This window comes from Macrosteles quadrilineatus, unplaced genomic scaffold (assembly GCF_028750875.1).
Source record: "Macrosteles quadrilineatus isolate MER2022 unplaced genomic scaffold, UCM_ALF_1.0 Scaffold_1__1_contigs__length_201487025, whole genome shotgun sequence".
NCBI lineage: Eukaryota > Metazoa > Arthropoda > Insecta > Hemiptera > Cicadellidae > Macrosteles > Macrosteles quadrilineatus.
The window spans coordinates 146,676,364-146,698,896 of NW_026542594.1; the positions used below are offsets into that span (position 1 = coordinate 146,676,364).

Here is a 22,533-nt window from a genome sequence, read left to right on the forward strand (position 1 = left end):
GCAAATTTTTTTAGTCATAATTTTATCAGGATGGCAAGTATACGTGCAGTTAGTATATATGTGTCTCGTGTGAGGCTTTTCAACTATTGCCTTCTCTCGTACATACTCTGATAGATTTGACATAAAGTCTAATGAACATTTTAAGGCCGGGCGCGCACTATCCCGACCACGACCACGACCACGACCAAACACCCGACCAGTCGTTGTCGTTCATCATGCGACCAGATCACGACCCGACCACGACCCGACCAAGGCAACGAATGTTTTACAAACTTCAGTGAATATGGATGTTGAAGAAACAGCTGCTGTGGTGCATTTGTATAGTAGGTACGTTTAAGCGGAAGAAGAAACGATACTGGGTACATCCAATGTTAACTGACAGGTCTACAAAAGGGCAGTTTGTAAAATTTTATGAAGAGCTACGTCAGTATGAAGACAGTTTTTTTAATTACACAAGAATGTCTGTTAAAAGCTTTGATGACTTACGTAGAAAAATTGCTGGTGAAATCAGGGGACAAGACACTACATTGAGACAGTGTATAGGAAGTGAAGAAAAATTGTGTATATGAGTGGTGTACTGGTCGGGTCGGAGGCAAGTCGGGGCTTAGTGCGCGTCGTCCCATTACATTGTGTGCTATTTTTGGCTGCAACGACCAGCGGGTCGGGCCCGACCAAACTGAAAAATTTTGGTCGTGCGACCAGGGCCCGACCAGGGTCCGACCAGTCGACCAGTGCGCGCTGTTCCATTTATTCCTATTATAAAACTGGTCGTATCCGACCAGTCGGAGTCGTGGTCGTGGTCGTGGTCGGGATAGTGCGCGCCGGCCCTAACTTGTGACTTTTTGATCCAAAATGAACTATCTAATACATAATCTCGTTATATTAACACTAATCCATGTTAAAGATTTATCGTAGTGCAATGAATCCTAACCCACTGTCTCCTTGGTATGTGGAGTGTAAAAGGAGATTTTGGTAATGGTTGAAGATTTAACAGCTTACGTCAGTCACACATGCAGTGTCAAGTATGGTTCACAGTTAGTTGTCCTAGGGGAGTTCCCGGAACAGTGACTCAGGCGGGATTCCTGTACACCACATGTCCACATACCTGGGTGAAAGTTGTCCCTACAGCCTTGACAATGCTACCTCGCCTTCGTCATAGTTGACATTATCTGCTCTGCTCTACTGAACACAGTACGGTATATGCCGTGTATCGCTCACACTCATTCAAAGTGATTCATATCACGATGTCTTAGATGTGACGATGTAGACCTGGACAGTTTAACTCGATAGTTGAGACCCTAAATACCTCAACACATCCAAAGCTCTTGTACGTAGGCCTATACGATAAACGTCGAGAATTTGCAAATTTGTATAGTTCTCAGATATTATAATTTGACTCATGGTCAGAACCCAGAGCGGCTGAGTGAGGGCTAATTTAGGGGCAGGGACACCAGGCTGACCTGACCTGAGTCAGGTAGTCGGGTATTCCTGAATTGCGCCATCTACTACCATTATAGGGAGCCACCCGAGACCCGATACGTTCATTAACTGCGCCAAGTGGCGGTCCTCTTTGACTATAATTGTGTGTAGGTTAGGATAGGTTAGGATAACACGTAAAAAATGACATTTCTTCTGCCGGTAACTCGCCCCTACCTGGCTTGGGCTTGGCGCAATTAAGGACCATTTTTGGGGCTCTTTGAGGGCTTGGCGCAATTAAGGAACTCTTTGGCGCAATTAGTGCACGATCGGGACACCACTCGACCAGGGCTGTAATTCATTCTACAAAATTCAATGAAAAGTAGATTATTTCTATGTACTGTAAACTGTGATTCCAAAATTTTTGAAAAGCGAGTAATAAATATTTGCGTCTCAAAAAAATATGCTTATTTTTTCGCAATCGCGAGCAATTCAAGTTACTCAAGTGACTTTATGTTTTCCTTTCCCAAGCCATGTCTTAACTTATCGAACTTTATCGAATTCGCTGATGACAAACTTGTTGTGAGCAGTTCAAATCTTTTCAGAAATAACTTCCATTTCCTCAAATGGTTGTTGCCCTTTAGTACAGTTATAATGACAATACACATAATACCGTTATATGCATTTCCAGTCTAAAGAGATTTATCTCTCTGTATTTTAATTAGTTTACATGTGTCATGTTGTATGGTCATGGCGGTAGAGAAAATCAAGGGCTTCGGGCACGATGTCCCGGGCTCATATCCAATCTAGTCACCAATGGGTTTTAGCTATGGGATTATGATACTCTAGGTAGCAGTGATGTGTAAAACTATTCCGTGATGCTAGAGAGCCTATCAGAGGAAGGGCATACAAGAAGTATGGACACTGTGTGCTGCTTAACGATACAATAAAGTCTGCATGTATGTGCTCACGTGGTTGCACTCGTTGCCTGTTATTGTTCAGCGGCGATAGCAGAGAAGAGGTACGACGATGGAGCCATGCTAATGGTTAAACTGATTTATTGACAGATTCGACTCGGGCGTCTCCGGAACTCAAGTATATTTTGGTCTCGTTAAAAGCTTCTCCGCTCTTCACTTTTCATTAAGCCGGGATAAAGACAGAGATAAAATACGACGGTAAAGACGGGGACTAATCTTGTCTTATAGTAGCGTCGTGTCTGGCTTTACTGCATGCTAAATATAGTTACTTTCCTTCGTGGCTGGATATGCATAGGAGTTACTTGTAAAAAAATACATAATATTTTCTTAAAAAAGTTGGGTCGAATCTCAAAAGTAATTGGATGTGCACCTTGCAGCTCTTGTATGACGCAATGTATGTTTTCACGGAGACGGGAGTCCCAGCTACAATTCTTTTATATTTCAGAGTGTTACAACTAGTAACAGTTCCTCCCAGTTTGTGCGACCAGTGTGTGACTGTTCTACATTCACTCCTGAGAATAAGTTAACAACAATGCACACACACAAAGATACCGTGAGAATCCAAAGTTAAATGATCCATCCACAGACACAAGACAGTTCCCATGGGTGACCTTGTACTCTGCGTAACGTCTCTCAGTCTACCGTGAAACCCGCACTACGCACCTCCTTGGTAGGCTGCTGGTGCATGGTACTGGCAAACTGATTATACAACTGCTGTAGTAAATGATCCATCCACAGACACAAGACAGTTCCCATGGGTGACCTTGTACCCTGCGTAACGTCTCTCAGTCTACCGTGAAACACGCAGTACGCACCTCCTTAGGTAGGCTGCTGGTGCGTGGTGCTGGCAAACTGATTATACAACTGCTGTAGTAAATGATCCATCCACAGACACAAGACAGTTCCCATGGGTGACCTTGTACCCTGCGTAACGTCTCTCAGTCTACCGTGAAACACGCACTACGCACCTCCTTAGGTAGGCTGCTGGTGCATGGTACTGGCAAACTGATTATACAACTGCTGTAGTAAATGATCCATCCACAGACACAAGACAGTTCCCATGGGTGACCTTGTACTCTGCGTAACGTCTCTCAGTCTACCGTGAAACACGCACTACGCACCTCCTTAGGTAGGCTGCTGGTGCATGGTGCTGGCAAACTGATTATACAACTGCTGTAGTAAATGATCCATCCACAGACACAAGACAGTTCCCATGGGTGACCTTGTACTCTGCGTAACGTCTCTCAGTCTACCGTGAAACACGCAGTACGCACCTCCTTAGGTAGGCTGCTGGTGCGTGGTGCTGGCAAACTGATTATACAACTACTGTAGTAAATGATCCATCCACAGACACAAGACAGTTCCCATGGGTGACCTTGTACTCTGCGTAACGTCTCCTAGTCTACCGTGAAACACGCACTACGCACCTCCTTAGGTAGGCTGCTGGTGCATGGTAATGGCAAACTGATTATACAACTACTGTAGTAAATGATCCATCCACAGACACAAGACAGTTCCCATGGGTGACCTTGTACTCTGCGTAACGTCTCTTAGTCTACCGTGAAACACGCACTACGCACCTCCTTAGGTAGGCTGCTGGTGCATGGTACTGGCAAACTGATTATACAACTACTGTAGTAAATGATCCATCCACAGACACAAGACAGTTCCCATGGGTGACCTTGTACTCTGCGTAACGTCTCTTAGTCTACCGTGAAACACGCAGTACGCACCTCCTTAGGTAGGCTGCTGGTGCATGGTACTGGCAAACTGACTATACAACTGCTGTAGTAAATGATCCATCCACAGACACAAGACAGTTCCCATGGGTGACCTTGTACTCTGCGTAACGTCTCTTAGTCTACCGTGAAACACGCAGTACGCACCTCCTTAGGTAGGCTGCTGGTGCATGGTACTGGCAAACTGATTATACAACTGCTGTAGTAAATGATCCATCCACAGACACAAGACAGTTCCCATGGGTGACCTTGTACTCTGCGTAACGTCTCTTAGTCTACCGTGAAACACGCAGTACGCACCTCCTTAGGTAGGCTGCTGGTGCATGGTACTGGCAAACTGACTATACAACTGCTGTAGTAAATGATCCATCCACAGACACAAGACAGTTCCCATGGGTGACCTTGTACTCTGCGTAACGTCTCTTAGTCTACCGTGAAACACGCAGTACGCACCTCCTTAGGTAGGCTGCTGGTGCGTGGTGCTGGCAAACTGATTATACAACTACCGTAGTAAATGATCCATCCACAGACACAAGACAGTTCCCATGGGTGACCTTGTACCCTGCGTAACGTCTCTTAGTCTACCGTGAAACACGCACTACGCACCTCCTTAGGTAGGCTGCTGGTGCGTGGTGCTGGCAAACTGATTATACAACTACTGTAGTAAATGATCCATCCACAGACACAAGACAGTTCCCATGGGTGACCTTGTACTCTGCGTAACGTCTCTTAGTCTACCGTGAAACACGCAGTACGCACCTCCTTAGGTAGGCTGCTGGTGCATGGTACTGGCAAACTGACTATACAACTGCTGTAGTAAATGATCCATCCACAGACACAAGACAGTTCCCATGGGTGACCTTGTACTCTGCGTAACGTCTCTTAGTCTACCGTGAAACACGCAGTACGCACCTCCTTAGGTAGGCTGCTGGTGCGTGGTGCTGGCAAACTGATTATACAACTACTGTAGTAAATGATCCATCCACAGACACAAGACAGTTCCCATGGGTGACCTTGTACTCTGCGTAACGTCACTTAGTCTACCGTGAAACACGCACTACGCACCTCCTTAGGTAGGCTGCTGGTGCGTGGTGCTGGCAAACTGATTATACAACTACTGTAGTAAATGATCCATCCACAGACACAAGACAGTTCCCATGGGTGACCTTGTACTCTGCGTAACGTCTCTTAGACTACCGTGAAACACGCAGTACGCACCTCCTTAGGTAGGCTGCTGGTGCGTGGTGCTGGCAAACTGACTATACAACTGCTGTAGTAAATGATCCATCCACAGACACAAGACAGTTCCCATGGGTGACCTTGTACTCTGCGTAACGTCTCCTAGTCTACCGTGAAACACGCAGTACGCACCTCCTTAGGTAGGCTGCTGGCAAACTGATTATACAACTACTGTAGTAGGGGTTGAAATAATTGTAATGTGACAAATAACATTCATAGAGCTTCCTATATAATTTGCAGTAAAAAAGTAAAATGTCTTGAAAATGTTTATTGTCATTCTCAAGGAAAGATGTGTTTTTTGAGGCAAGCAAATGAAGAAACGCGAAGCAAAGGCAGCTGTAATAATGCGACTCCAGACAATGGCGCGGGCTGGCAAATAGAACATTGTGCTCAGTTCTGTTTTTGTTCATTTTGCTCTTTCCCTTATGTAATCTTTTGATTTATTTGTGGTCTACATACTATGTATCACACCATTGTTAAAGTGTGTATTATGTGTTAAACTATTAAAATACTTTGTTGGTATAACAACACACACTTCACGTACAGTTTGTGAAAATCCAATGTCGAAAGGTTAATCTGAAAGGACTAAATGTGTTTTTCTTTTATAAACTCGCCTTACTTAACAATATCAAATAAGCAAACATGTGCAGATTTGTTACAAGGCTAGCCGCAGCGGAAGCAGATAACTGTGTGGTTTAAGATAACATGTGTCCGAGGAAGTTGGTGTTATCGAATGGCCTGATATTCGCTAATGTCCGCACATGGTCACACATAACAGCCTCCATACAATACTCAAGAGCCGTCAATATCGCTACAACCAGGCCTATCACCATCATACAAAGGCCTACTCAGTTCACTAGCTGTATTTAATCAAACAGGAGAAGGTCACGGATGCGATGTTATCTCGTCACTAACAGAGTACCTTCTCTATCAGTTACAACTCACATTAACTGTTAAAGTATAAAATGTTAAAAGCAGTTGTTTTTGGAAGAGGTTGATGACTGTACTATCAAGTCCAAGTCCAAGTTTGTTTGACTGTGATGCCTCGCATCACTTCTTCTCAAGCTCCTGCTTCACTTTGGAGCATATACTTGATGGCTGCATCGGGTCTATGCCCTGGTAGCCTTGCTACCTGAAGACGCTACGTTGTAGTGTGGAGTTTATTCAATGATGAGGGGCCGGAGCCGGGGAACCTCTTCGGCTATCAGTTCCCGGATATGGTCCCATGGAGACAAGTCCGCCGCCTCCTCCAGTCGTGTTCTGAGTCCGTCTACGTAGTCTCGGATTGTGCAGATTGCAGTGGAGTCTCTGATAACAATGTTCCTCACATACCAGGGAGAGAAAGTTGCTAGACGAAGAGCCTTGCTCTGGACAGTAAGTAGTTTTCGTCTAGATGTTCTGCAGGTGAAGTCATACCATGCAGGGGCTGCGTATGTGAGAACTGGCCGGAGCAGGGTCGTGTAGAGCCTGACTCTTGCAGCTGTCGTCAGCTTCGTCGAGCGGAGCAGTGGGCGGATGGCACAAAGACCTTTCTTTGCGAGGTTGCATACTCTCTCAACGTGGGGAGTCAGTGTCAGTCTTCGATCCAGAAGTACCTTCAAGTACTTCACTTGGTTTCTCCATTGTATGTCTGATCCGTCTAAGTTTAGGTGGTGACCATCGTCCTGTCTCCTTGATCTTGTAAATGAGATGGCCTCACTTTTGTCCGCATTTACTTTGATGCGCCACTTTTTCAGCCATGGGAGCAGCAGGTCCAGCTGACGTTGGACGTACACCCTGGACATCCTCAGGTTGGCAGAGGTGGCAGTGAACAGCGCGTCGTCCGCGTAGAGGGAGAGCTGCACCCTTGGAGCCAGGGGTATATCATTGGTGTACCACAGGTAGAGTATCGGTCCGAGAACTGATCCCTGTGGCACACCCGACGAGACTGGGCGGGATGTTGAGGTTGCTCGTCCAACAGTGACACGGAAACTGCGTGCTGTCAGGTAGCTTCTAATGAGTCTGTATATGGATCCGGGTAGTGGAGACGATGCCAGCTTGAAGAGGAGTCCCTCATGCCAGACTCGGTCAAATTAGAACTACAGCAGTTAAAGTGGCCGGTCGTGTTCTAAAGCAGATAGTTTGTTCTGATGCATATTATTTCTCTAGTTTGATTTCTGTTCTGTTGCAGATTGTTTGTCGGGTTTAATTTTGTCCTAATGTTTATCGTTTTGTCGTGTTGCATTGTTTTAATATATCGTATTGTCGTGTTGCATTGTTCTAATATTTGTTTTGTCGTGTTGCATTGTTCTAATATATTGTTTTGTCTTGTTGCATTGTCCTAATGTTTATTGTTTTGTCGTGTTGCATTGTCCTAATGTTTATTGTTTTGTCGTGTTGCATTGTTCTAATATATTGTTTTGTCGTGTTGTATTGTTCTAATATATTGTTTTGTCGTGTTGTATTGTTCTAATATATTGTTTTGTCGTGTTGTATTGTTCTAATATATCGTTTTGTCGTGTTGCAGGCTGCAGCCCCGAGGCAGGAGTGCCCGATATGACGGTCATCTCCGACATAGACGAGGTCGGCATCAACCGCAACCTGCAGACCCGCTACACCAGGGACCGCATATACGTATCCTTTACATGTAACTGTAGCATTTACATTGTTTGAAACAAGTTTTTACTGGCGTTGGTCATTGAGTAAACCAAAAGCCCTTCTAACAGAGTATTATTTTGTCTATGCTTCTAGTAATTTAAGATCAGTTTAGCCTTAGTCAGTAACAAAGCTACATCTGGTACATTTTGCTTAATTGAAATACTCTAGCTATATGGACCAACTGTAGTCTAAATTAATTGTCTCAATGAGAACATTCTGGAATGGTCGGTCACAGTGTTCTATAGTTTAAAGTTTTAGTCTCATTTAGTGGTGAGATGTTTAAACATAGGCACATAGGCTGTAGTTTAAACATTTATTTGTAGTTAATGAATTGTTTCAAAAGCGTAAACACTATCAATATGATTGATACAGTAGAATTACAGCATACAGATTGGATAGCAATACTGTTGGAGTAGTTGTTCCGGAAATGCCCACTTCACAATACAGCAAAGCTGTGCAACTGAGCGGTCTAATAGCTGGACACACGCGACTATTGTTATTGCCTCAGTCAGGTGATTTACATGACAAATTGTTTGTACATAGTATATGGAGAAAGAATTGTTTCGTCAAATTTTCGAGTTTGAGTTTTGAGTGGGGAATATGTTGGGATCCTCTGTACCCCGAAATGTGGCTTTCGAAGTGATATGTGTGTGGATGTGTACAGATCTACACACAAGACCCTTGGTCCGATTTTGATGAAATTTTGTGGGCATCTCCAGGAGTTTTTAATTTTTTTTTCTGATTTTAATGGTGAATTTTCCATAAAAAAACCCATAGAATAACGGTAAAACCTGGATTCCACAAAAATAGCCCCGACGATTTTTATGCAAATTTTGTATTTTATAGCCCTTTCAATTTCTTAACAAAATTGTACAACCCACATTGCTGTAAACATTACAGCTTAACAGTTATTGGTCTTATGTGATTTTTCCACAAAATAACAGAAAATCGGATTCCCAACAAAACGACCCGACCGAAGGTGGTTGTATTTTATGGTCCTTGTCGCTCTAAAAAATGGTTCAACCCCCAATACAGTAAAAATTATGGTACAAAAGTTACTGCAACTTTGCGATTTTACCCATAAATACCATAGTTACTCTCACCACTTGTTCATGAAGCGTTTTTGGCGATCTAATTAGAGAAAGTATTTGTCAGATTGCTGACACATTTTATTTAAAATTGAAATTGATTATTCACTTTAAAATAATTACAGTGCATATGTACATTACTTTACTGGCTTTTAAAAGCTGAAACTACATTGAATATAAATAAATATATAACATCACTCGTTCATAATATAAATAGTAATACATTTTTTACCTAGGAAATCCAGATGACGAGCAATGTTCAATATCAATTTGATTTGTACTCAAAGAAAAATAATTAAAATCTTAAATAAAAGAACTATTCAATTTAAAACCAAAACGTCTCATTTAATTTTCTTTTACTACACTTAAACACTAGTAAAGTACAATGTTAAGAAAGTTGGTACATGTTGTGGTAGCAGTATACTTCATCAAATCAAATTATATTTGTGTTCCTAAGCTGGTTGAATTGTAAACTATGGCATTTACAGTATATCTAAGTTTTAACGATAACATTTTCAAATGTAAAGATAACAATTGGTACAAATCTTACTTCTTGGTTGTAACATAAACAAATAATAAATACCATTGTATGATATCACAATTTTTATATAAAAATCATTTCGGTAAAATTTAATTATATTGCATAATCTGATAAACTGTTAAATCTTCTCAAGTTGAAGAGAATGCACTTTCCAAGTTAATGACAATAAATAAGCCACAAGAGGATTTCTCCGGCTCAAGTTTCTGAGAACCTCACATCATTACTGTAACAAATATATGTTCTGTCTCTGTTTCACTTGGTTATTAATCTATAAGATTTTGTCAGAAGCTTATTTCTGATTTGTATGCCTATAAAACATATGCATTTTTATATCACGCTCTTTTGTACGGATAACTATTAGCATAGATGAAGTAATATCTTCATCTATGCTATTAGGTCTACAGCCTTGTAAAAACAATAATTGAAAGGGATTTTTCCTATAGAAATTTCAATATTGTTTTATGTTGTAATCTGCTTCTGTATTTTCTTTATTTCGAACTAAAAAATGGTCTTCCTAGTTTCTAATATAAGTCAGTATTACAAAGCAGTATTGCATTATTAGATCAAATTTAATTTTATATTTATATCTCGAGGATATGTTTTTAAAAGTTTGGTCCTTAAAAATTAATTTCATGTTTCTATTAATTATTTGACTATTTTCAATTGTAAAATGGATAGGCTACATTCGGTGTTTCTGCTTAGTTCTTACAGCATGTTTCAAGGTGTTGAATCAAATTCCTGTTTATTTTAATTATTATTTGCATTCATTATAGAATGTAATATCCGGAAGATGAGAAGTGACCAAATAAAATCAGAAAACTTGAAACGAGAATCTTTATTCTTCAAATGGAATTCATTTTCCATTCAATTGGCGTTAGATACGACTCCACGTGCAAGTTCTATTAGTATCGAGTGGCGTTATTTTCATTTAAATTGGTTTTACAAAAAACTTGCCAAACAAACAATTGATAACCCTTGTTCGTGCAGTTTCAATGGATGTTGACAAAAATAGCCGTATATACATTCACCAACCAATATAGGGCTAACATCGATCAAGGTGCCGAATTCAATTGAGTACATATTTGATTTTTTAAGTATATTCATATTAAATATTTGTTTCACAGTTTGGATGACAGAGGTAGCAAATGCGTTTATCATTTACAAGAGAATGGCGATTTCAGAGGAGACCCTAATTTAAGAAATCCTTTATAATATTTTTTTAATGTTTATAAAAAGGTAAATCATCGACGTAAACTGCAACGTTACGTTACGTTAGTACAGTAAAGTGCTGTACATAATTAAAGCTTCCATAAACACTTGTAGCAAGAGCTGCATTGAGTAGACACTTCGAGTGGACTGTTAACCGTAGCATTGTACAACCGAGGTGAGGGTTTACTGGTCTACTTGAGACTACGACTTGTAGGACTACAGTATCTCTATGTACATAACTGTAGTTACAATGGATCTCAATATTGATTTTACGACGCATCAAAATGTTCACCTATTTATTGATTAGAATGTTGTGTGGTTAAAATTATATGTACCAGCCTTGGTTAATGTTGCCAACAAACAATTAAAAAAACTATACGTACAAATTCACAGTACAGAAGAAACATTTAAATAACCATCTATGAAAAGTGCTGCATTCCCTAAACAATTAACTCAAAATAACTTTTAATTAAAATTATCTTTGTTTTTACTAGTGAATAGAGTACATATTTTGTAATTAGTACTAAACAATTAATTTACTTCAGATCAGCATTAGTTAATTGAGCTACTGTACCAAATTTAGTCCAATGTTGAGTTATTTTAAAAACTCTTTCTGGGGTTACTATTATTTTCGAGTCATACGACTCATTATCAAGTTTAACACGGATTGACAGTCCACATAAGACTAAAGACGGACAAAGTTACGTAGCCTATCTTATTTTAAAATGATTTGTTCATACGCATAACAAACACATTTCTCAAACTGATTTGATATGGTTTGGTTGATAACTGGTATTCTCCCTGTACTGTATTGGGTGAATTACGACAGATAGGACCAAAGTGTTTCTCTCTGTAACATGTTTACAATATCGATTTCAAGACTTCAAATATTGAATGTAAAACCACTTTGACAGCCAGCGGTGATAGTTACAACTTATGTCTTCAAACATCCTCCCCGACTTCGACCTTGGCCTCTGAAATGTTAATATTGTCCCGTCGCATGACAAGGCGTGGCCTTCGTGTCCAATGACAGATTTTATTTACCGACAGAAGATTGCAATTGATTTGATTTGGTTATTAATTTTGCAAACAAAATAATATTTCTGAACTATACCGAACTAAAATTTTTGAATTCGTAATTTTTAGATAAGGTTGAGTAGGACGAGCGTGTGTTACCAGTTTGAGTTGAGTTAAAATAGATTAATTGTACCATACTTCAATTAACTAATTGACTTATTGTTTGCCCCTCCAGTCTAGTTCCAAACGAACGACAGACATTGTCAGTTATGTTGTTTACAAGCTGACCAAGAATTGCTGCTATCTCTAAAGTAACTACCCCCCCCCCCCCGGGACTACGTACTACTGTATCTACGCGAGGATGAGGTCGGGTGAATTATATATGGAGTAGCTGACGTGAGGTCGCAAGAATATTCAACGTTCTTCACAATTCATGAGAGAAATACATTCAGTGCAGAGGGATAGAAACATTATACATAGAATTGCAAAAACCGGTACATACTTCTGCAATATAACGTACAGTAGTAAGTTGTGTGTATAATGACAGTATATGGCCATCTTACACACGCTACCACACATATATTGTGCACATTTCTATTATCACAACTCATTAGTACGTTTTTTATTAGCAGTAAAGTCATAAAATCATTGTGTGTTTCCAGCGACCTGTGTTTATTATATTTTTACTATACACAGTGGCAAGTAAATAATTCGTTATGAAAAATGCGCACTACTTAGTTGCGCTTTTGACTTATAACTGCAAATAGGTACTAAGAAATATAGTTTAAATAATTGGCCCTAAAATATTACTTTTCCAAGAATTCTGCAACTTTCCAATCGCAGATTACAAATTAGGGTCATTATTAGCCATTTTAAAACTTTTAATGTGATGTTTACATTATGCTTATTTTATGTTTATATTATGCTTATTTTGGTTGCTCTCATTATGTGAGCACCATTATACAGTAGGTGGCTAGATACACGACATTCGCTGAGTCTAGCAGCACTTGATCTATCCTGTCAAGATGCTTCAGCGTGCTGAGTCAGCGCATTGCATGTCTTCGATACAGATTTCCTCTATTAAAAGTTGTTGAGAAACTACTGCGTATTATCAGTAGTTTAAGGATTGCAAATAATTAAATGATATAAGAAACATATAATGACGTGTAAATTAAAACATGAATAATACAATAAACTACTGTGATTAAGGAAAATCTGCAATACTAACGAAAAACCGGCGGCATTGGTATTTTTCATGGAAATTAAAAAAGTACGTAGTATTTTCACAAATAAACGTAAGGTTTAAGACGACAACATTCGACTCTGCTTCTGAAAGGTAGATATTTATGCACTCCAGCTGTGAGCTCTCCACTTCAAGATCTCCTCACTCCATCTCTACTATTGTGGCAGATATTGTACACTCGAAGTGATACTGTAAATCGGTATGTCTACTAGGATTCATAATTAATATATCATATAAAACTAAAATATGAACATTTCTTACATTAGCAATCTCAATTTTCGTTCCACATAGTTGTGATCTATAAATATCGTTTCGGGATTTAAAATCCATCAGTGAGGATCCAAACATTAAACAATAAATTGGAAATTGGGGAGAAATTCGAAATCCATATTCATGTCCAAAGACATAATTAATTACGGTTAGGGGAAAAGAAAATAGATAATTATAACCAAGCAATCAGGAAATTTCAAAGTAAGACTATCATATATGGAAGTTTGATACCTTGGTGAATAAAGATGGATTATTTAGGGGTTTCAGATATAAATCTTTTGTTAGCTTAATTTAGTTAATGCAATTATTGCTTGTGGATGTTGGGATGGAACTTGAACTACCCAACTTGAAATTGAAGCAAATGATTTATTTAATAATACAAATTAACGTATTTGAATTGAGCTTCTGATGCGAGTTAATGATTTCTATTCAAAGTGCTGAATGTTTAACCAGGCCAAATTAAAATGATACAATATCGTAAGTAATATCCTCTTTTGTGTCGAATCAACTATCGCAGTAGCTTGCCAAAAGGTGAGGCAATACAACTTTATAAGATAACTTATAACTTATAACTTATAACTTTATAGGCCGTAGCATACTCTACTGTCTCCTTTTTCAATAAACCGTTGGTTAAATTTGGCCCAGGATACGTCATAATTTTAGGTCCACTTTAGTTTCCAGAATTAAAAAAAAACATTCGGAAGTTTTGTTGTTTAGAAATTAACCGCAAAGAATGGGGGAAGTCCTAAGCTCACCACAATAAAGAACAATGCTCATTTCATTGAGTTTAATAATGCTCGATTAGTTTTTTAAACTATTTGAAATGTCATGTTATCTAAATATATAAAAGGCAAAGCCCTCACTGACTGACTCACTCACTCACTCACTCACTCATCACTAATTCTCCCACTTCCCATTTACCTAGGAGGCTGAAATTCGGTACACCGATTCTTTGGGCATTAAATAGGAAAACTAAGTAGTTTTTATTCTGATCGGGCTTTCGGGCTCCGCCCCAGTGGCTCTGGAATTTCCCATGTTAACCTTATGATTTTTCATATTTAAAAGGAATTTCTTAACAGCTGTTTCAATTAAACAAGTTGGTTCTGTTCTATGATGTTCAATAGCATTAAAGTTACAAGGATTACCAACAGGGTGCAGCACTATTATTTTTTTAAATTTATGACTACAGCCAATTTGCAACCAAAAGGTGAGTGAGCGTAGCGAACGAACTTCAACCTGGAAGCGAGTTAGCGTAGCGAACGAGCTAACCTGAAGGCAAGTGAGCGGAGCGAACGAGCTCCAACCTAAAGGTGAGTGAGCGTAGCGAACGAACTTCAACCAGGACGTGATTGAGCCATGCGAACGAGCTCACCTGTGAAGTTTAACGGGGCAAAGCCCGCGGGTACAGCTAGTTCTTTATATTTTGCAAAGTGGTACTGTTATATCCACATCCTCAGTATACCCCAAGGATCGCTGGCTGTACTGCCTGGCTGGTGCTATGTTTACCAGAGTCTACCCCCTACATTATCGATCGTCTCCTGGTCATCCCGACCCTCGGTGAGTCATCATCCCTCCCCCCTCCCCCACTACCCCACAGGCCACCAAATGTCAAACCCTGCCATTTCATTTCGACACTAATTAGGTTACCTTCACGCTTCCTGCCAAAATTAGGCTTCCTTCCGTTTATGAGTTTAAATGGCTTTAGGTAACCCAAGCTTCACAAATCAAATTGGAACTTCCTGTTTTTTAAAGGCTAGGAGACGGAAAGAAAGGATTGAAGTAGTGTTTTACTCGATTATTGTTAATGCTACTGTTAGACTGTGTGTGTGTATAGTAACCTCAAGTGTATAATATCTGTCTCAATAACAGAGATGGATGGTAGAGAATGGTTCTTAAGGTAGAGCGAATACACAGCAGGAGTATATAAACATATACCTTTACTAATTAATGTATGGTTTAAAAAAATATCATAGGTTATCATTCTTACTTTTAAATGTTTTAAAGGATAGGCTACAAACTAATTTAAATGCACCGTTGTTATGTTATGTTGTAAATCTGCTTAGCATAATAAATGTCGATTCATTATTTATCTGCATTGACCCTTAGCATGTTCGAACAATTTTCAATTTTAATTTATCCTCAGTATAACTTTGACGTATGAAACTATGGTCTAATTAATCTTAAAATTTGTAAAAGGGTTGCCAATGAAAATCTTCAATCAATAAGTGTAGTATTTCAACAACATTTCAATATTACGAAATTCATATATCGTTTGGTTATGATTTTGGGTTATACTAAATATACCTAACTAGTTTATTTTTTTTTATTATTTCCCACTTTAAAATCGTTTAACTTAATTGACTTGGTCGATTATAGCATTAAACTCTTTTTTTGCCCTGTAAATATAAGATCGAACATAAGCGAAGTATGCCTGGGTTAATCTGATGTAACGATAACATTCAAACACTATTTCAATTTCGCAAACCTAGCTTGATTTTACAGGTTTAAAAGGAGCAATCCCTTTTTATAGACGTCTCGTGGAACATTCAAAAGACTTTTGACGCTGTGTTTAAGAAAACACTCCAGCTTGAAAAGACAAACAAGGTCAGGATGCATTGGCCTGAAAATGCATTGTCTCGAGTCTATCTCAAAGCAAGACTGAAGGCTTTTATTTCGCCAACTCGCGATGCAAAATATCGCTTAAAACGCTCCCTTCAGACGCCCTCGACTGGAGACATTCAGGTGGTTTGCGTCATCATCTTTACCCTTTCTGGGGGAGCCTAATTACACCAGAGACTAGGTTTATAACAACCGTTGTATGATAATGTACTGGAATTCGTAGTTCAGATTATTATTTTTTAATCGTCCATTTGATTTGAGTGGAGGAATAATTTCCAAGATACAACGTACGTAATCAATATACGGTATTAGTCAGAGATGGAATCTATTTAAATCAGTGAAATATCTTGCGTGCATTTAAAAAATGAGACTTAATTGCTGTAGGATAGAACAAAGGTAACATTTTAGCTTTCTATACAAGCCACGATTAGGTTAATATTTTTCAGTAGCAAGGTCGAAATATACAAAATCTTGTCAATAAAACAATTTTCTTCAATTTGTGGATCGTAACATTATTGTAAATGCAATTTTCTAGACTTATTCTATCAGTGATGATTCCTGATTTTTTTTCTTTTTTAAAATTTTTTGAATGTTTATATTCAAGTCTAGTATGTTGTGAGCTTGAAGTGACGATCTCATGAGACCCATGATGAGATGATGGGGAGTTACGACCTCTAGTTTATGAGTATGATGCTGATAACGTATCAGTTTGTGGAGAAGGCCCATTACCACCACCACACGCGGCGTCGGCGATGGTGTGAACAGTGCTGGGGTTTGATATGAAGAATATCATTATAATAACTTTTGGAGATTCCCGATAGCTTGTGATTATACTCAATTACTTGCAAAGTCCAGAATAAATCCAGTAATCGGGAATGAAACCACCATTGGCCCTAGCAGAAACTATAGATATATTCGTGAAACTAGGGTTCATGACGTATACAATACCACTACGTTGTATCTTTCAATCAAAGTTCACGATGACATTTAGCTGTGTCATGAGTGCAAAAAGGTATAAATCACAAAAATCTTTGTGTTTTTTAAAACCCGTCAACACAAAATATAATGCATTTGTCTTTTTCACACACGAAATAAGTACGAATAATTTAGCTTTTAGATCAAATGCAATTCAGTTTCAGATCCATAGGCGGCCAAAAGCTACTTAATGTTTTCATGTAATGTGCTATACATTTATTAGGCATGTATATAAACTTACTATTTTCACATTCTATTCAAAGAGGACTATAAATCTATTTTTTAAATGTTCCCAGATCTTTCTTCTTTTTAAAAATATTGCACCTTAAGGTCGCGTGCTTTTCTACTTTGTACCATTGATGGAAATTCATGTCTTGTAGATTTAAATTCTACATAATGTGTAAAGGACTTCATGATATTACGGAGTTTAGACGTGTTTCGATTATAGTTGGCCTCCACACTCCACATGGTATTTACTCTGTGACTGTTTGCTGAGTTAGTTGATAAATCTAGGCGCCACACGGTTCCTCTCTACTGTTATGTAAAATATCCGAGTATCTTCCGCATGCATACGACGGGGATGCGGAATACTATCCCCCGGAAAACTACCCCCCCCCCCCAGGTGAAACGTGACGTCACAAAATCTGCTAACTAACCAATATGGAAGCCGTGTCCGCGACTGGAATACTACCCCCCCCCCCCTAGACAAATCATGCTATGTAATTTTAATTTTAATTCGAGTAATTCCGTTGCATAATAGAAAAGGCATGTGGTGAATATAAAACAGATTTTCGAAATGTTACAGCAAGTTTGGTTGGTTAGGTTAGATTAGAACTGTTTGACAACTAAATTTGAGTGTCCGTGACTGGAAAACTGCCCCCCCCCCGGTCTCTGACGACAATATGACGTAGGGACCTGCTTGGGGGGGGTAGTTTTCCGGGGGGGGGGGCAGTCTTCCGGCGACCCCATACGACTTTGTAGTATAGAAAGAACTAACGTGGAATAACTGTAGAGAGGTTCCGTCTGCGGCCTTGGAGGAAGGTCAACTTGATATCAATTTGGAGACTGACTTGTTAAGAGCTTTAAGGGCTGCATCCCTTACTATCGGGGGTGTTTATAGCTCTGGCGATGTATGGAGTTCACCCTCTCGGCTCATTCTCCCCCTCACTCGGAGGGCGAGGGTCCGTCAATGGTTTGGAAGTATTTACCTACTTCACCTCTAAGTGCTCATTTCAATCATGGTTCGTTCATTGCGAAAAAGCGAAAAGGCAAAGTTCCTTTATTAGAAAGTTTGGTAAAATTGCATTACTCCTCCAATATTTTTAATGAACTCTAGCATTGTGCTTACACGGTAACAAGCTGTAAGTAAACAAATAACGATAAATCGAACAAAACGGCAAATAAATAGAAAATACTGTAACCTCGAATACAAATAATACTGAGTTTTTTCTATTTCCTATTGCATTTGCTCGACGCGATTGAAATGTAATCAGTTTGGAGTAAAACCATCTAGGATTAATCATGGTGTCCTGCTATTTGCGCCCTGTGTCATTTGCTCCCAATAGGGTCAGTTCCCGGAATACCCGCCGTGACCTTTCCATGTGTCACAACCATATGGTTGTACTTATAATATGTTGTTTTTAATAAATTGTTATAACTCGAGTTACAACTGTGAATAAAAAAATAATTTTACCATCTTGTTAGTCTAAGAAAGACTCACATTTTAAATCCTAGGTTCACATAATCGCAAGTTAAACAGTATAGACCTATCAATGTTAAGATATTTTAAACTATTTGAATATTTCTTTTAGGGTCTAAGATTAGATATAACTATAGTGAGCAAATATATAAAAATGTGTATAAATTATGTCACTGTACAAAGTAAAACTTAGTGAGAACAACACTAACCATTGTAGTAACACTCCAAAACCATATAGGAATAAGCGTTTGCCGTAATGTATTCTCAGAGAGAGCGTTGAATTTTTTACCTATAAAAATGTTGTCTCTGAACTGAAGTGGATTATAGGATTTCCCGGTTTCTGAGGGATTATAGGTTCTCGGTATACATTCTACCCGTCTCTGTGGATGATGGGTTCTCGATGTAATGTCATCTTTTATCTGAGGAGGATTATAAGTTCTAGGGATAAAGTCATCTTGTCTCTGGGGGGAGGTTATATGTAGGTTCAGCAGTGTAAAATCACCTTTAGTACCTGGGTTCTAAAATCGCGAGGCGAATCAGAACACCCAACGAAAGATGGAGGGGAGATAGCGCGTACGTACATGCTTCCACATATTGAACTTCTCTGCAATGCAGGGAACAATTTTATACAATATATTCATACGCAAATTTACATATAACCTATAAAAAAGATCATATCTAAAGATTCGTATACACTACTTTGACTTAGTTTAGTAATAATGATTTTTTACATTCTAGTAATTTTAGGTGGGGATGTTTATAGGCTACTGAAAAGCGACTACACTGTATACATCGGGGTAGCCAAACTATGAGAGAGGTTTAATGTTCCTGTTGAATAGACGATTAGGTACGTGTTGTGCTCAAGTTTCCTTTAGCGAAATTCAATTCAATTTATTTATCACAGAAATACACAATACAGTGGTTGTGGATCAGCAATGAATACAATTGACCTGTCAATACAAATCATACATTATAAATAATTACAAAAATATAATGAATATATTATATAAAAACGTCAAAACAAGATATTACAATTGAGAAGATTAAACTAGATAAAAGAGTTGAGAACAACAACTCTTATGAACTCATATCATAAGGGTAAAGCTCGATCAATTTTTCTGGTTTTTGTTTAAATTGTTTAAACTTAAAGACTCATCTATCTCGAAAGATCAATATACGAGTAGATTGAACATTAGCGGCCATACGAACGAACAGAGCGTATTCGGATTTTTCAACAGCAACAGTTGAATATTTCTCATAGCCCCAGGGATTGGTGTATCGGTTTTTGTCCATCATTTGCCAACCGAGATGTGATTTTGGATATCATTTCACAGTTGACTTGGAAATGTACTCCTTGGGGGGCTGTTACGAAATATCACAGGATTCTGACGTTCATTTGATAAATGCCAAAGCTGCTACGCTGGCATTTCAGTTTTAATATGGTCTGAAGTTCACGAGTTGAATTGACGTTAGTTATAACTTATGTAGGTGTAGATAAGCCATAGGATTTACGAACTGTTGTCATGTTAAATTGTACGGGAGTTTTGACAGATTATATAATCTCTTTAATACGTAAGATAATCGCCCAAACTGCTGGGCGTTTATAATGATAAACGTTTAGTTTAAATTGGTTCGTCCCGTATCACAGACATTTTATAGACCATGTAAAAAAGTATCTGATGTAAAATGTAAGTTATCATAAAATGTAAGTTTATAATATTACGACACAATTAATCGTCATGTTTATCCAAACTATAAACATCAATTTCACCCTTTATGGCAAGAACGCAAGTGATCCTGCTGTCCGTAACTAGAAACTGAAACTAGAGAGTCCCAATTTAAAGTAATTTTCAATAATTTACAAGTTTATCCTGCTGACCAAGTGACGGTCCAGGAATAGCCAAGCTTAACACAAAGATTTTCCAGTATTTATAGGCCAACAGCTCCAAATACGTAACTTACGAGTAAAGTATGAACTACGAATAAGATCGTCACATTTCTCAAAGTAAGAGTATCAAACAAGTATCAAAGAGTATCTACGGGTTATTCTCTGAATTACCATTTCAACAACATGTTTTCGTCATTATCGTCCTAGTTTACTTTGTTCCATTCCATTGGCTATTCAGGAAGTTTCATAAACAGACCTAGGTGACCAAGGTCAAGCTAGCTGTGGAGGTTATGTTATGACTACCAGACTATCAGCTGACGGGCGCGCGCCAGCTGTTAAGATCAGCTGTTCCAGTGCTACCACCACCACGGCGTGTTATTATTTACAGCTGTCATGTTCGCCCGCGGCCCACCTCTACTCTAATTATGCATTGTCCCTCGTATATTTATGTTGACTCAGATGTCATTATTTACCGTAACTTTAGGTCCCTCCCTTTACAATGCAGGCTGACCATTGTTTGAGTTCACTTTTTCATAACCTGGAAACCTGTTCATATTTATAATGCACATTGAACATATTGAGGATATAAATCATATTGCACGACCTGGCGGGTCTACAGTACCAACATCAAACGTAGAGATTGTTTTATTCAATCAATGGGTCGATATAATTAATTTATATTGCTTATACATTCCGTTGTAAGAATGTTCCTCAAGTAGTCATGGTCCTGATTATGCTCATCAATTTCTTATTTCTACCGCCAAATTTTAATCTCTCGCCATGGTCTGTAACTTTTGTATATTTAATAATTTTTGAATTTATTTTCTCGTTGCTCAATTTTAATTTTTAACGTTGTATTTATATTGCCTGTATTAACTTAATTCCTTGTTATTTATATTTATATTTATTTACCAAAGACTGAATACAAGATGTATAAACAAACAAAATTGACTTGTCTATGCATTGTAATGTAAAAGTGACGAATAAATGTCTTATGTCTCATGTCTTATTTGTGCAGAAAGGTTCTGACACTTACTCGCTAATAGTGTGTGTGTGACACATTTTTCTATATTGTATGCTGCAATTGACTATAGTTTCGTAATATATTAAGGTTATTATTTTATTTCTACAAAAACAATATTTTTAGGTTAGGTAAATTACATTACGTCAACACACAACATTTTAACTAAAATAATCGCCGAAAATAGTTTAAAAATTTAGGATGGGGTTGGTATAGTGCGAGTGCGAGGTCGTCTTTCAAGTATCTATTCTAACGTAAAATAATTGGCAACTTCAAACAAACGGACGAGTTTCCCTTGGCATATATACACCTATCATTTTTGGACACACAGAGAGTTTCTTTGCAAAGAGTAGAAAGGCTCTTTCAAGTGAAACAACGAACTGAAGTAACTATACATATTTTGGAAAACACTGTGAACGAGCCAAGCTGCTCCTTTCGTCCACAGCGATGCATCATTGTAGCAATCTGAAACAACGTTATATCATGTACTTTGTAGGCGTGCTACACTGTTTCAAGTATACTATTTGTATTCGTATATTATGTGCCTTAGCCTTATGGTGGTTTGTTAAAACATAAATGAACTATTTATTCTGTTGTTACTGAATTTAATGTACACAGTTGTTGGTATTAATTGTTGGGTTTTCTGTGGTTTAGTGTACATGCACAACTCGATGTATTCCTTGACAGTTTGTTCAGACGTACACGGGCACTATCCTGGTGGCAGTCAATCCCTACAAGGAGCTCAACATTTACACTACGGTAAGTTAAAATCCCAATACTTTGGATAGTCTTAGACAGTTAGGTAGTGCTTTTAAATCATTATACTACTGTACCGTGAAGTAGACAATCAATTCCTACTGAGTGTGCTGTTGTTGAATACTATTTTCTATCCTATACACAATTTTTTAACCATATCGAAATTAAGGGATCAAAATCCGTTGTCCCAATTCGCGTT

At 38.5% G+C, this 22,533-nt stretch overlaps 1 protein-coding gene across 1 annotated transcript in view; it reads left to right on the plus strand.

Annotated features, from left to right (window-relative positions):
- Positions 1-22,533, plus strand: part of LOC128986737 (myosin-I heavy chain) — a 99,549-nt gene that overhangs the window by 10,710 nt on the left and 66,306 nt on the right. Inside the window, exons 2-3 of the mRNA XM_054407246.1 lie at positions 7,878-7,984; positions 22,275-22,337. Coding sequence (XP_054263221.1) covers positions 7,878-7,984; positions 22,275-22,337 — 170 coding nt within the window. The remainder of the gene's footprint in view (positions 1-7,877; positions 7,985-22,274; positions 22,338-22,533) is intronic.